This window comes from Castanea sativa, chromosome 8 (assembly GCF_040712315.1).
Source record: "Castanea sativa cultivar Marrone di Chiusa Pesio chromosome 8, ASM4071231v1".
NCBI lineage: Eukaryota > Viridiplantae > Streptophyta > Magnoliopsida > Fagales > Fagaceae > Castanea > Castanea sativa.
In genome coordinates this window covers 32,963,353-32,979,795 of record NC_134020.1, presented here as the reverse complement: position 1 = coordinate 32,979,795, position 16,443 = coordinate 32,963,353, and the positions used below count along the sequence as shown (strand labels likewise).

The following is a 16,443-nucleotide window of genomic DNA, read 5'->3' as shown; positions in this document are numbered from 1 at the left end:
CTCAGTTAACAAATTTCACTTTTTTGAGATATGAGTTAACAAATTCAGAAATATCCAACGTATTTTCGAGTTATGGGTTATGTTAACTCAGTGGCAATTTTTGTAATTTTTTTGCACAATTGGGTCCCACAACAGTGTGTAGTCCCATCACTACAGGCTGAAGCTCCAATGGATATTTTATCTCATAACTTTCCCAACCACCCATACTAGCTTGCACTTCATCACTTTCTCTTTTCCTTCTCCCAAACCCACAACACACTTCAACAATTGAAATAATCTCCAATTCTGCCGATCATTCTAATGCAGGACTTTTATGTCATCTACTAATAAAGATAAGTCATATGGCACATCAAATAAACACCCTTCCTTCTTCAACATTAGGATTACACTTATACCAATCATTCTTTTCATTAATAAACAAAGATATATAGCTATTACATGTAAATATGTCCTTGTCTTTTGTGGCTGAATTGGACATATTTATTTTACACTTAGAATATCTCTTAAGTGCCTAATTGTTTTTTGGCAGGTCAGGGGGGCAAGTGCTCCCCTCGACTCCCCTAGCTCCGCCCTTGATTGAGATGACTAATCTATATCTATATCTATATATATTTAAAAGCTGAGACGTATCATTTAATATTGCTATGCTCCTGTTGAGTCATCTCATCAGCCACATCATACTCTTTTTATTTTTCTTTTTAAATCATTTTTCTCTTTATGATTTTATGATTTTTTATATAAAATAATTAAATAAAATCATGGACAAACATTATTATTCATTAGGTACATATATTTGACTATTCAACTACCTAAATTGATTTCAACTTTTCGTTTTCTTCTTTCCAATTTCAAGTAATTTTTAAAATTGAATAATTTATTTTCTTTTTAGTGGATAAAATTAACATTTCAAGTGTCCCTTCATTTATCTATTGTTATAGTGTTTTCTTTTTCAAAATTTTAGTTTTTCACAACCTTATCTCTCTCTCACTCATACATTGATTATTTATTTAAGTTTTATAATGTTATATATACCAATACACATTTTGTTAAGACAAAAGTTCTCGCTAGGGAGTGGTGTCTTATACCTCTCTCCATTGTAGTAGAGAGTTCCCTTTCTCTACGAAGGACGATGAGGTCTCTCTAGTAACATTGTTACTAGGAGAGTATAGTTTTCTTATTTTCTTATTTTCTAAAGCGGTGTTGGGTTGTTTGGTGGTGGACAGTATTTTGGTATGGATGATTTAACGAATAGGTGGAGAAGCCTCTCGCTAACAGAGGAGGAGGAGGCGAAGGTTGATCTTACGAAGGACAAGAAGAAAATCGGTGCTGTTTTGGCTGCAAAATTTTTCACCTGGAGGAATGTTAATGTTGAGGCGGTGGCTAAGACCTTTAGACTGATATGGCGAACTAGGGGGAATTTTAAGGTATGCGAGGGAAAAGAGAACGTCCTACTAATCGCGTTTGACATGGAGGTGGATGCGGAGAAGGTCATCCAGGGGCAACCTTGGGCATTTGATAGGCATTTGGTGGCGGTGCAACGATACGATGGGTCGGTACCGGTCTAGGATATTGTTTTCAAGACAACCACCATTTGGATTCAGATTCATAACCTTCCCTTCCAGTTGTTGACGGTGGAAGCGGCACTCAGCATTGGTGAAACTATTGGAACAGTGAGCTGGCCAAAGGACCTCGGAGAGATGAGAGGTAGAAATTTTATACGGGTCAGAGTAGAGGTTGATATCACAAAACCGCTGTGCAGGGGGAGGAAAATATCATGGGATCACTCAAGTGAGGGCTGGGCAGTGTTTATGTATGAAGGTTGCCGAACATATGCTACTGGTGTGGAATGGTGTCACACGATGACAAGGAGTGCATTCTGTGGCTGAACAGTCGAGGTTCGCTACGGAGTGAGGAACAACAATATGGACCGTGGATTAGAGCTCCTCCGTTCAACCATGTGCAAAAATCAGTCATTGAGGTACAGGGTTTTGATCAGCCACGAAGAACGACATCGCAAACGACGGCTTCCAAAGAAATGCAGCTGGGTTAAACTTTAATGGAGGATCGGGAAGGAGCTAATATCACAAGGTCAGGTGCAAAAAATCTGACACCTGAAACAGAGACAGCGGCGATGGGAAGGGTGACCGGCGGTGAGGTTGAAGAGACAGGTGACAGATATGTGCATGACGTGGAGGTACGGAAATTACGAAACTAAATCCTAAATTTTAAGGAAACCTTAAATGATATTGATGATGCTATCCGTAACGGGCCGAGGATCCCGAATTTAAAGGCTGTTACTCTTGAATTAATGGCAGATCGATTTGATGGAAATCATAAATTGGTTGACATTGAGGTTATGGAGGAAGATCCGGTTTGGGAGAATCAAGGGCAGGATCAGATTGGAAAGCAAGGAAGTTCAAATACCGCATTTAGGATTAAGGGAGTTGACTTTAAAGTAGGCTGGGGTGGTATGGGCTTGATAGGAGGAAAAAATAAAAGCAAGCCCAATAAGGGTGGAAGTAAGGGAAAAAAACAAATAAAGCCCAATGCTATATTAGAAGGGTTAAGAGATGCTGAACCAAATAAAGAGGCTATGGGCTTAAGTGAGGAGTCGTGGAAGAGAAAGACAATACGAAGCCCATCACCTATTATAGATCCATTGGGCGTGGAAATAGGCTTGAAGAGAAAGTCTAAGGATCTTAATAGAGACCCATTGGATGTAAAAATGCATGAAAAAACAAAGAAGGTGGCTGAACAAAACTTTGATGCAGAAACGACGGAGGTTGTTGGGCAACCCCGGTGAGAACAATGAGTCTCCTAAACTGGAACTGCCGGGGGCTTGGGAACCTTCAGATAGTTAAAGCCTTAGAAAAGGCGGTAAATAGAGAAGAGCCCAACATTGTCTTCTTGATGGAGACCAAGTCGAACAGGAAGTGGACGGAGAATGTAAAGGAGCGGTGCAAGTTGAAGCATGGTGTAATTGTCCCAAGTGATGGAAGTAAAGGCGGATTAGCTTTGCCATGGAGGGAAGGTATCATAGTGGAGATTAAAACGTACTCATAGGATTACATTGATGCATGAATATAAGATGGATGGGCTGGAGGTAGATGGCACCTTAGGGGGTTTTATGGCAACTTGGATACAGCGAAACGTTCCGAGTTATGGGTTAAGATAAAATCTCTTAAGGGTACGTCGTCATTGCCTTGGCTTGCCATTGGCGACTGTAATGAAATTAATGGGCTCACAGAGAAAGCAGGAGGAAGAGCTAGACCAAGGAGGCAGATAGAGCATTTTATTGATACCATAAATTATTGTGGGTTCTGAGAAGTGGCATTCATAGGGCCAAAATATACCTGGTGGTATCAGCGGTTAGATGGCACACAAATCCAAGAAAGGCTTGATAGGGCGTTGGTTAATCAGGAGTGGATGGACTTGTTCCCGATAGCCAAATTACACCATCTCTCTTCATCGGCATCAGACCATTCGCTCCTCTCACTTCATTTTGTACCAAAAAAGAGAAAAAAGAAACGGAGGAAGACTTTTAGATTTGAATCAATGTGGCTGAAGGATAGCAGATGTCAGGAGATTGTCAAAGCTGCATGGGAAGAGGGGGTGCTTGTAGGTACAGAGGGTATTTTGAAGAGTTGCCTCGAGTATTGTAGACGTGACTTAGAGGTATGGAACAAGGAAGAATTTGGCCACGTGGGAAGGAAAATTGCTGAGCTACAAAATAAATTGGAATGGCTGGAATTACAGGCACCCAGTTCAGACAATACTATGGCGATGAGGTCCACCAGAACAGATTTGAATTTTTGGTTAGAGAAAGAGGATGAGATGTGGCGCCAGAGATCAAGGTTGAACTGGTTTCAAGGGGGTGATAGGAACACTAGCTTTTTCCATGCAAAAGCTTCTGCCAGATACCAAAAGAATTATATTGAAGGGTTATTTGATGATTAGGGGAGATGGCAGGAGGATGAGGTATAGATAGAGGAAGTGGCTGTATCCTACTTTGACAAGCTCTTTACTTCAAGCAAGCCAGATGACTTTAATGAAATTTTACATGCGATCTGGTCGAAAGTAACAGATGCCATGAAAAAGGACTTGACTCGAGCTTACATAGCACAGGAAATTAGAGTGGCTTTGAAGCAGATGCACCCCCTGAAGGCTCTTGACCCTGACGGTATGCCTCCTATTTTTTTCCAACATTTTTGGAGCATTTGTGGTGACGTTGTAACTAGCACTGTTTTGGATTTCCTCAATCATGGTATGTCCCCTCCAAAGTTCAATGAAACTCATATTGTACTAATTCCAAAAATAAAAGAACCAAAACTTGTTTCTAATTATAGGTTGATCAGCCTTTGTAATGTGGTGTATAAGTTAGCCTCTAAAGCAATAGCGAACAGATTGAAAAAATTTCTACCATCCATTATCAGTGATACCCAAAGTGCATTTGTGCACGGAAGGTTAATCATGGATAATGTCTTGGTAGCTTTTGAGACCATGCATCGCATTAGTAAGAAAAAAGGTGGTAAAGTGGGTGAGATGGCCGTAAAACTTGATATGAGCAAGGCATAGGATAGGGTGGAATGGGTTTGTTTGGAGAAAATAATGGAGAAATTGGGGTTTGATGCTAGGTGGAGGAAGTTGATCATGCAATGTATCACTACTGTATCCTATGCAATTATGATCAATGGATGCCCTAGGGGCCGTATTATTCCTTCAAGGGGTATCCGACAAGAAGACCCCTTATCACCTTACTTGTTTTTGTTGTGTACAGAAGGTTTATCAGTGTTGATTAAAGCTTCAGTGTGCAATGGTCGCATGGAGGGGATTGCTATATGCTATGGGGGCCCCAAGCTCTCCCATCTATTTTTTGTAGATGACAACCTTTTATTTTGTAAAGCATTGCTAGCAGAATGTAACTCATTACAGAGAGTCTTGGAGATCTATGAACGTGCCTTAGGACAACAACTGACTAGAGCAAAAACCTCCCTATACTTTAGTGGTAACACCCCCAAAGAGATCCAAGAGGAGATCAAAAGGAGATTTGGAGCCCAAGTAATTAAGCAGCACGGGAAGTACCTAGGTTTGCCATCTCTTGTGGGTAAGAACAAAAGAAGCACCTTTAATGATATAAAAGAGAAGCTTGATAGGAAATTGGCTGGATGGAAAGAGAAGATGTTGTCCAAAGCCGGTAAAGAAATCTTGATTGAAGTAGTGGCGCTAGCTATTCCAACCTACACTATGAGTTGCTTTAAGATGCCAGATACCCTTTATGAAGAGTTGACAGTTATGATACGGAAGTTTTGGTGGGGACAAAGGAAGGATGAAAATAGAATCTCTTGGCTGAGCTGGGAAAAAATGTGTGAGCCAAAATCAAATGGAGGAATGGGTTTTAAGAATTTACAATTTTTTAATTCGGCTTTGTTGGCAAAGCAAGGGTGGAGACTTCAAGTAGGCCATGATTCTCTGGTTTATAGAGTTTTGAAGGCTAAATATTTCCTAAGGTGTGAGTTCATTCATGCTTCCATTGGCAATAATCCATCATACACGTGGCGTAGCATCATGGTTGCCCAATCTATAGTTAAAGAGGGTTTGAGGTGGAGGGTTGGAAACGGGGCAAGTATTCGCGTATGGGAGGATAGGTGGTTGCCGAGCCCATCAACACATAGAATACTTACTCCTAGACTTTTTCTCTATTCAGATACCCGGGTGGAAGAATTGATAAATGGTGCTACTACTAAATGGCAGACTGAGATAATTGATAGGTTGTTCTACCCACATGAGGCTGAAGTCATTACAAGCATCCCTCTTAGCCATTGATTACCGCCTGACAAACTAATTTGGTCGGAAACAAGAAACGGATTGTTCACGGTGCGAAGCGCATATAAGTTGGTTGTGTCACGGCTTTCACCACCCAATAAAGGTTCCTCTTTAGATGGCAGCAACTTGAGACAGTTTTGGAGAAGGATTTGGAGCATCCTAGTACCACATAAAATTTGCCATTTTATGTGGCGTGCTTGCCACAATGCTTTGCCGACGAAAGACAACCTGCTGCGTCGTAAGATAACCTAGGAAGAGCGGTGCGAAGAATGCAAAGGGGCGTCAGAGACTATGGGACATGTCCTATGGGGATGCCCAAAAGCAAAGGAGGCTTGGGAGTGCTCCAAGTTGGTGTTAGCAACCTCCGTTGAAGCAAACTAGTCTTTCCAGGATATCATGTGGAAGCTACTAATGCATGAGGACGTGGGTGAGGATCACGTCGCACAGGTGGTCACTACGGCATGGGCACTGTGGCATAATTGCAATGAGGTAAGGTGTGGAGGAGTAAGAAAGTCAGGGCAAAAAATATTCAGGTGGGCGGTGGATTATCTAAGGGAGTATAGGATGGCGGTGGCACAAGACAGCTCTTTACCATCCATACTTATTCATAGTGTGGTGTGGGCTCCGCCATGGGATGGTTTCTTCAAAATTAACGTTGATGGGGCAGTTTTCAAGAGGCAGGAAGTCGTGGGAGTGGGAGTAGTCATTAGGGATAATGTTGGTAGGCTTGAAGCAACTTTAAGCAAGAAAATCTCAGCCCGTTAGGTGCAACCGAGGTGGAAGCAAAGGCCTTTGAAGTGGGTCTGTTGTTCGCAAAGGAGGTTGGCGTGCGTGATGTTGTTTTAGAAGGTGATTCTATGATAGTGTATAATGCGCTCTGTGATTTCTCTCCGGCTCCATCTTCAATTGCTGCTGTGATTCAAGGTATCCAAGACATGAGCAGTGACTTTAGGAGTGTGGGTTATTCTCATGTCAGAAGACAAGGAAACTTACCTGCTCATTTATTAGCAAAGTATGCATCTAGCATAACTGATTATGTTGCGTGGATTGAAGAGGACCCTTGCTGCATAAAGCAAGCTCTTATCCAGGATGTAAACTCTATTTCATAGTTGCAAAAAAATTCTCTCTAGCTTTCCCATAAAATAAAAAAAAAACACATTTTAAATACAATCACCCATCATCTACAACAAAAAATTTATCACGATACTAATTGTTTTCCATATTTTTCAATCAAGCTTTAGTTTTCACCATTTTGAGAAGATATCAAACATTAAGTGTCTCTTCGTTTATCTACTGTTATAGTGATTTCTCTTCCAAAATTTCAGTTTTTCACAACCTTATCTCTCTTGTTAGGACATATGTGATTCATGTTAGGAACATATGTCATCTAGAATTGTCTAATCCTTTGACAAAAGACACTTCACTTGTAATTGGGTAGATCTAGGATGTGTTTAATACTTCAAAGAACAAGAGTTCAAGTCTAGTATTGAAGCCATGCAAATTTGTCCAAGAAACAAGTGAAGAAGTGATGATTCATTAAAGCTTAACAGCTCTCGACAGATAGTTATCTATCGAGGTCTTAACAGCTGTTGACAGATACTGTATCTATCAAGAATTACGAAATTCAGATTTTCAGATTTGATTTTTGGCCCATGCTGACATGTATGTGTAGGATTTCTTTTTTGACAACCTTAAACATATAAAAAAGTGACCGAGTACCTTATTCTCTCTAAAAAGAAGATATTGCATCTTTGCATCTTAGAGTTTTGTAACCAAGTGCTTCTTGATCTTCATTGTTGATGAAGTAAAGAACTTTGCAGTCAACATCTTTTTCAAGGTTGGTGGGTGAGTCACGTACTGGGATTCGTGCAAAGGAGTTAGTCACGTACTGAGATTTGTGCATAAAAAGGTGGTGTTCATATATTGAAAAGTTTAAAGGTTCTGAAGCGGTAGAAGGTTTTTACCGTAAGTTCATCTACGGGGATTGTAGAGTCTAGGAACAAATGTTTTGTACTACATTTGAAATTTCTCCTTACTATAGTGAATTGCTTTTTGGGAAGGTTTCCCTCCAGGTTTTTTTACTGTGAAACTAGTTTGTTTCATTGGTTTTCCTAGGTCATCATATATTGTCTTATTTAATTTTCTGCTGTGCATGATATTGACATGATATTGATATTTGTTTGTTTTAACAAGGTTTATTCATAATAAATCTAATTAACAACTTGGGTTTAAAATTTATTAATTATATCAACCGGGGTCTAAATTTTCCAACATTTCTCTCACTCATGCATTAATTATTTATTTAAGTTTTACAATGTTATATATACCAATGCACATTCTAGATATAATCACCCATCATCTACAACAAAAAAATTAGCACAATACTAATTGTTCTCCATATTTTTCAATCAAGCTTTAGTTTTCACTGTTTTGAGAAGACATCAATTATATTTATTTGAAACTTCCAAAGTTAAGGTAACAATAGGAAGACCATTGAGGTAAAAAAATGCACAATAAAAAATGATCTCCTTTTTAGTATTCTTGCATCTTCAGTGATTCTGTTGTTTTCTTTTCCAAAATTTTCAATAATATTGACTTTTGTTATTTTTAATTGACTTAAAATTGTTAATACAGTTTTATTTGGCCTATTATTGTTGTGGAAATTCCTAATGTTGATATGAAACATATTGAAAATGAACTTTTTTTGTGCTTATTTGTAGTGTCAAAAAGTATTCAGTGTAGTAATTTTGTTATTGTTGCATCCCATGTGTTTGGTAAATTTTTTTTTAGAAATCTTATGCATCTTTCTCAAATCTGCTTGTGATTTTTATTTTGTTCATTCTACTACAAATAATAGGCATCTCCACCATTAAATATTTAGTTAATTTAAGCTTTCTTGGTAAGCTTTTACTTTGTTTAGTTGATCATCTATAAGGGAAAATCCAAAAAGAGAATAAGACAATATATAATTTACTCTAGAGCATCATTATGCTATTAATGTTTTTATGTATAGATACTTAAGAAACTTGATTAATTCTTTATTAGAATTCCTATTATCTTTACGTCTAGCCTCTTAGATTAACTTTTGGGGGTTCAAGTGATAGCTTAGCAACATTCTTTATGGTGTCCCCTATTTGTGGTTCAAACCCCACCACCCCCCCTCCATCACCATCTACATATGTTTTTCTCTGTCTCTCTCTCTCTCTCTATATATATATATATATATATATATATATAATTGGCTATTCAAATTAAGAATTCTCATGTGTTACTCTTTAAAGATTTTATTAAATGCATAGATGACACTTTTGGTTTTTGAAACATGATCAATGAAACGTGATTTTTATAAAATTATATCTAGACTATATTACAATGTCATGATAGATGGATTAGTCTTATTTTACTATAAAATCTAAGTAATTATGTGGTTTTTGAATTTTAAGAGTTATATATTGTGGGATTTGTTCATATGATGAAATAAAGTTTGCTCTTTGCATTTTATTTTACTTTATATTTCCACTTTATGATATGTGATTTATTGAATATGATCTATTGCATAGTTATCTTTATATACTTTTTCACTTAGTTTCAATTGTATGGAAGAAAGAGATGTAGATCTATGTTTGGAGAAAAATATACCTATAAGTGTTGAATCGCTTATATCTGTATAGTAATAAACAAAGTATACATGGTTAGAATTTGGTCTAATAGTTCTCACGCTATAATTTTTTATTTTTTTTTATAAAAAAATTATTGCATTGTATTTTCATACGTATCTTACTATATATAATACCCAACTACAAAATATATTTAATTTGTTAGTTGTTACACCACAAAAAAACTTCTAATATAAAACATATTCATATCAAATTTTTCCGCACATTGCACATGTCTACGACTAGTTTAAGTTTAATCACGAAAACATCATATTACTAATGGTAAGGGTTACTTTGAAAATTAAGTCCACCTTTTTGACTTCTAGCATCCTCATTTTTATTTTATGTTTTGGTGGTAACACAAATACTCTCACCCACAACTGAGTTAGTTCTTTAACTACATCCACATTAATTTGCTTCCTATAGTTGCCTGGTAATTCTGTTCCTACTTTTATCTATGCATGAGCTGAACTATTGGAAATAACAAGAGGTTAGTCACAATACAGACAATCGGATACCAACCATTCTTACAAAGTTAGGATTTTAGAGTTAACCAAGAAATAGCTAGCCTTCATTAACTAACCAGAATGTTCGGGCATATAGCACATTTTGGCTTCCAATCTTACAAATTCATTCTTACATAGTTACATTCTCCGAATTGTTCTTGATATTTGTGTATGCCGTACGTATAATTTCTATACTTCGAGACAATGCACGTTAATGTCCCTAAGTAGTGATCCAAGCTAGTAGCCAAATGAACTTGCGCACATTTTCCATGAACTTGTTACTCGGATATAACGAGTTCCAAAATGGAGCTGTAATAGTAGCCAGGTGCCAAAATTCTATTAGCTCAGTGACCGTGAAAAACTAAGGTCGTTTGGCAAGAGGAATTATAAGATTGTCAATTAACAAGAAATACCCATTTCAACTTTGTGTATTAATCTTGACACATGTTAGTGTTTCCTAGCAGTTGGAAGGGAATCTTGTACAATGCCCAAGATCGGCCTCATAGCTTGTCGTTTTATCATCGTCGTCATTTCCACTGTAACTTAATATAACACCTTAAATTTTTGCCTCCTTTTAACAATTCACCCACTACCTTAGTTTCAACAATATTCACCTAAATCTTTATCTCTCTCTCTCTCTCTTTCTCTCTCTCTGTGATCAGGATCACCAGAACACTAACATGGGGGATTTGTCAACGTTGGCAAAGGCGAGAAAAGAGCTTGAGGAAATGTATCTGGGAATTCCAGATGATTCTGTCAACCTTACTTTTCAAGACCATGCAGTTGCGACACAAAATGCAACAGACAAGAAAAAATCCAACTCAAGGGAACTGAGTCCCGAAGTCATCAAAACCTCAAAAGAAGGAACCCCTTTACACAAAATTCCCAGCCTTGATTTCAGCCAAGCAATGCAAGCATCCAATAATCACAACCACAACCATCACTGCCACCATCATAACCATCATCTTGACCACGTCCAGAGGGACAACGGTGATTTGTATAGTGTTCATCATCACCACAGCCTTGGTGTTGAAAGCCAAAGCCATCATCATCATAGCTGATGATGCCGAAAAATCACCAATAAGCTGCACGCTCTCACAAACAGAAACAATACCTACAAAACGAAAAGAGAAGACCTCACAGAGAGCACTGGTGTGGTGTTGGCCAAAAACCCTCCGAAGGTCAAGTTAGAATTTTTCGCAACCCTAGAATGCCAGAGTTGAGTGAATTATGCGTACCTTGATTTGTGAGGATTTTGGGGTATTTATAGTGGTGTAGGGTTAACATCCATGCCTTGGCCATGAAGTCCTTTCCTTCTAGGATTGAAACTCTTCCCTTTTGCATACCTTCTAGAGTTCTTTTCCTTATAAGAGTCCTTTGATTAGGGTTAAACGTGTGACGCAAGAACTCTCTTTATATACGTTTGCGTGGAGATCAAGCAAAGCCACATCAGACTTAATCGTAAAACGCAAATTCCATTTAAGGATCCTTGGAGTCCAACTTGGAAGGATGATTGCTGTGTTGTATCCGTCCGTCCACTGTGGATCCGTGCTCCTTAGTTTTGTCAACCTGTCATCCTTGTACCGTCGCATCCAGCCACATAGATCCGTCACATTCATTTTTATTCCCCTTCAGTTGCCCCCTTATTCCATGAAGCCGTCAACTATTCTCTACGGGCTCATGGAATGACGGTTAGTTTTGATCCTTGATAGGCGTGTTTTGATTGACAAGTTGGAACAAAGTCATAAATGCACCAGGGACACGTGGCTATACTCTATTGGTGGTTTGTTGGAATCGATGCGTCCCTTTGTCTTCCGCCCCATTCCCTCTATATATGTTGTCCATCCCTTTCATTTTTACGTTTTGGAAAAATTTTGGCTGATCAGAGTGCAACTGTCCACTTTGTGTGATTTGTCGCCTCAAGAAGTTGCGATTAATTGTCCTTTCAGCTCGTTTGTCGCTTTTTCATACCGTCTAGCTGTGAGTACCTTCTTTGGTCGTTAATTTCTGTTCTTTATTTCGCATGTTGGTCTGTTGTCAGTATAGATCTAGAGTCTTAGGTTTCCTTTACCAGTCATCTGTAGGTGTCAGATGTCTAGTGAGGCGTCAAGTGGTCAGTCTTTTGTCCGTGAGGGAGCGGGCTACAAAGAGGTGTTCCCATCAGGTTAAGTAGACTAGGACACCTCTAGTAAGGAGAGGGAACCGTCAGTCAGCTCTCCTTCCAATGTGGAAGATGAAGGGCAGGATGAGGACGGGTTAGAGTATGACTCGAACGATGACTTAGACGGTATAGATCCACCGATCCAGTTTGTCATAGGCCTTGACGGTTTCAGGAAATTTTTCATGCTTCCTTTGTGGACGATGAACGATTTCATCTCCGGCATCAAGCAACCACACTTCAATACGCTTAGGTAGAAGTATTAGATACATGATAACATCTCCATCCGTCTACTTTTTAAGTTCGAGAAGTGCTATTACAAGGGTCTCGAAGACGTTGGTGTGTATGAGCAGATGCTTAAAGCGGGCCTGCGATTCCCATTAAGTGCTTTGCATTGTCGTCTCCTTCAGTACCTAGGTTTGGCCATCAACCAAATCTCACCAAATGCCTGGAGGGTTTTTCTAAATGTTGAGGTCTTGTATGGTGTGATGTCTAACGAGGCGAGACAGTTAACAGTGGAAGAGTTCTTTCATTGTTACAGTCCATCTGAGATTACCAAGTCAAAGGGCATGTATAGCTTTGTGCCGAGGAGTCCGGTGCTTAGGCTAGTGTCCAAGACCCCAGACTCCAATCGTAACTGGAAGGGTCGATATTTCTTCCTTCAGGGGGATGATTGGATGTGTTGTCCTGACGACCATGAATACATGCCAATAGATAAGACCTGGGGGATAATGCCTCCGTCCGGTATGAGCCCGTCTTACTTACAAGTTTTTATTAAGTATTGAAGTTAATCTAACCGTTCACTTTTGTAGCTAAGGACCGTCCACCTATTACAATAGAACAATTTGGCTTCTTAGAGAGAATCTTCCAGGCCACCAAGTTGTCGGAGAGAACGTGGGTTAAGTTGGTCACATTGGATACTCTGCACTGGTACTGCAACGGTCCTGAGCCCTCTAACGCTGCCCGTCAATACGATAATCAAATCCGCCGTTGTAAGTTATTTACGTGCCGTCCGTTTTTATTTATTTATTACCTTAATTTGTACCTCCAGTTATTACCAGTCACCTTTCTTGTAGAAATGGATGCTGCTAGGAGAAGGGCACTCATCAAGCAGCAAGCTGTCGTTAAGAAGAAACAAGAGGGTAACGCTCCTCCCAAGACGGGTTTGTTCCATTTGTCTGCAAAGAGGCAACCGTCAGAGAAGGTTGACCATCACTCAAAAAGGCAGAAGGTGGTGACAGGGTTGGCCACCGTTCAAGGGTTTGGTGGGTCGAAGTTGCCCCTCAAGTTGGGTTTAGGCAAGGGTAAGGGTTTAATGACCAATCCTGATCCCGTCAAGGAGAAACCTCCCGTCTTGCTTCAAGAAGATCCACAATGTGCTTTTACTCAAGTGACCTCCATTATCACAGAGGAGGATTACGAGGATCTAGGTAATCATGCGACGGAAACAATGGGGGAGACGGCTCTGTATAGCCTTACTCAGGTTAGTACCCATCGTTTCCTTGCTCTGTCATATTATTGATACTTCACTTACTCATTGTTTTTTGGTGTAGATGGTCTTAATGGCTAAAGGGTTAATGGACTGTTGCCTTGCTCAAGAAAAGACGCTGGAACGCGTCTGTGGAAAGTCAAAGGCGACGGTGGAGGAACTTGACGAGCTCAAACTTTGGAAGCTTCGTCATGAAGAGACGCTAAAATTGTCTGAGTAGGTTCACGAGAATTTGGAAAAAGAGATGGAGTTACTGAGGGAGACGGTAAAAGCTAACAAAGACAATATCCGTCAGGCAAAGGTTGATGCTATCAAGGAATATCGAGATTCTGACGCCCTCCTGGCTGAACTGGGTTCCTCCTTTGGCGACGGGTTCAATGATTGTCTCCGTCAGGTGAAGGCCTCGTATCCTGATTTGAACCTTGCACATATCTCCATTGATCTGGAAGGTCAGACTCCAGCTCGTCCCGTTGATACTGAAGATACCGTCGAGCTCTTTGGTGGAGAATAAAGTGATGGTGAGGCCCAGAAGGTTGACAAGAAGGTATTCGTTGTTGATGATGTTCGTCAACCCTCACCCAACGGCCCTGATGACCAGGAGGATACCGTCGTTGTCCAAGAGTAATATGTAACTTGTTTATTTATGTTCAAAACGTATAGGAAAACAATATATCAGATACATTTCAATCCGTTGTCTTATGTTGGTTTTAACATTGCACTTTTGATAAGATTTTTTGAAGTTTTTCTTTTGTAAGCTTTTGTGATCTTTACTCGTGCTATTTGTAGTTTATTATGTTGGACAAGACATGCTTGCCAAAACCGAATAAATTGGACAACCCGTCTATTTGAATAAATTTCATCCTTCGTAGGAGGACCCGTCCACTTTGTGGACTTAAATAAATTTCATCCATTATAGGATGATCCGTCCTCTTTATGGACTTAAATAAACTTCATCCGTTATAGGATGATCCGTCCATTTTGTGGACTTAAATAAATTTCATCCTTATAGGATGATCCGTCCATTTGTTGGACTCAAGTAAACTTCATCCGTTATAGGATGATCCGTCCATTTTGTGGACTTAAATAAACTTTGTCCTTCATGGGACGACCCGTCCATTTTGTGGACTTAAATGAATTTTGTCCTTCATGGGACGACCCGTCCATTTTGTGGACTTAAATGAATTTCATCCTTATAGGATGATCCATTTACTTTATGGACTTAAATAAATTTCATCTCTTATAGGATGATCCGTTCACTTTGTGGTCTTTATAGATTCATCCTTCTTTGGACGATCCGTCCACTGTGTGGACTTAATAAATTCACCCTTTATGGGACGATCCGTACACTTTGTGGACTTAATAAATTTCATCCTTTATAGGATGATCCGTCCACTATGTGAACTTGATATATTTTCATCCTACTTGGGACGATCCGTCCACTATGTGGACTTGGTAGATTTTCATCCTACTTGGGACGATCCGTCCACTATATGGACTTGGTAGATTTTTATCCTACTTGGGATGATCTGTCCCATATGTGGACTTTGTAAATTTTCATCTTTCTTGGGATGATCCGTCCCATATGTGGACTTTGTAAATTTTTATCTTTCTTGGGATGATCCGTCTAGTATGTAGACTTGATAAATTTTATCCATCTAGGGATGATTCGTCCAGTATGTGGACTTAATAGATTTCATCCTACTTGGGATGATTCGTCCACTATATAAACTTGATAAAACCTGAGGAAAATATACGCTCTGAATAAACTCTTCTTATTATAATGGATAGGTAGAATATTGTTCATAAGAAATAAGAAAATCGCCTTTTAGGCTTTAAAAGTACTTGTAGGAAATAAAAACTATAACTATCTGCTGGAAAAGATAAACTAGAAATGAGGAGGGTGATGCTGCTGTCGTCTTCGTTTTTCTTCTACTGGTAGTACTTCTTCAGGTGCTCCGTGTTCCATGGATGACTCAACTTTTTCCCGTCTAGTGTCTCTAAGTAGTACATTCCCTTCCTATGCCATGAAATGATCCTGTATGGTCCTTCCCAGTTAGGTCCTAACTTCCCCTGGGAGGCATCTTTTGTAGCACCGAGTACTCTTCTTAAGACAAGATCTCCAATCTGAAGGTCTTTGTGCCTAACCTTAGAGTTGTAATGCTTTGCAATCAGGTCCTGGTATCGCGCTAGTTTTTGCTCCGCTGTCGCCCTGACTTCGTCCATAAGATCGAGCTACAAACGCATGGCTTCATCATTTTTGCTCTCGTCGTAGTTCCCAACTCAGTAGCTTGTTAGCCCCATTTCTGCCGGTATGACGGCCTCACTACCATACGCCAATCGGAACGGTGTTTCCCCTGTCGGTGTTCTTGCCGTTGTCTTGTACGCCTATAAAACACTTGGTATTTCATCCGGCCATATGCCCTTTGCCCTCTCGAGCCGGGTCTTGATAATCTTGAGCAAGGACCGGTTTGTGACTTCAACTTGTCCATTGGCCTGCGGGTGGGCGGGTAACGAGTAGTGGTTCTTGATCCCTAGTTGGGAACAAAAATCTCTAAATGCGTTGTTGTCAAATTGCTTTCCGTTGTCTGAAACTAGCACCCTCGGAATACCATACTTGCAAATAATATTTCTCCATACAAAACTTCAGATATTCTTCTCCGTGATAGTGGCCAAAGCCTCCGCTTCCACCCATTTAGTGAAGTAGTCAATGCTAACTACTAAGAACTTCAACTACCTTACCGCTGTTGGGAATGGGCCCATGATGTCTAATCCCCATTATACGAATGGCCATGGGGCCGTCATAGGGGTAAG

The 16,443-nt window shown here is 39.7% G+C and overlaps 1 protein-coding gene across 1 annotated transcript; it reads left to right on the top strand.

Annotated features, from left to right (window-relative positions):
• Positions 1-6,387: 6,387 nt before the first annotated feature.
• Positions 6,388-6,932, top strand: LOC142606223 (uncharacterized). The gene is made up of 2 exons (XM_075777607.1): positions 6,388-6,540; positions 6,642-6,932. Exons 1-2 carry the CDS (start codon positions 6,388-6,390, stop codon positions 6,930-6,932), a joined length of 444 nt encoding a protein of 147 aa, XP_075633722.1.
• The last annotated feature ends 9,511 nt before the right edge of the window (positions 6,933-16,443 follow it).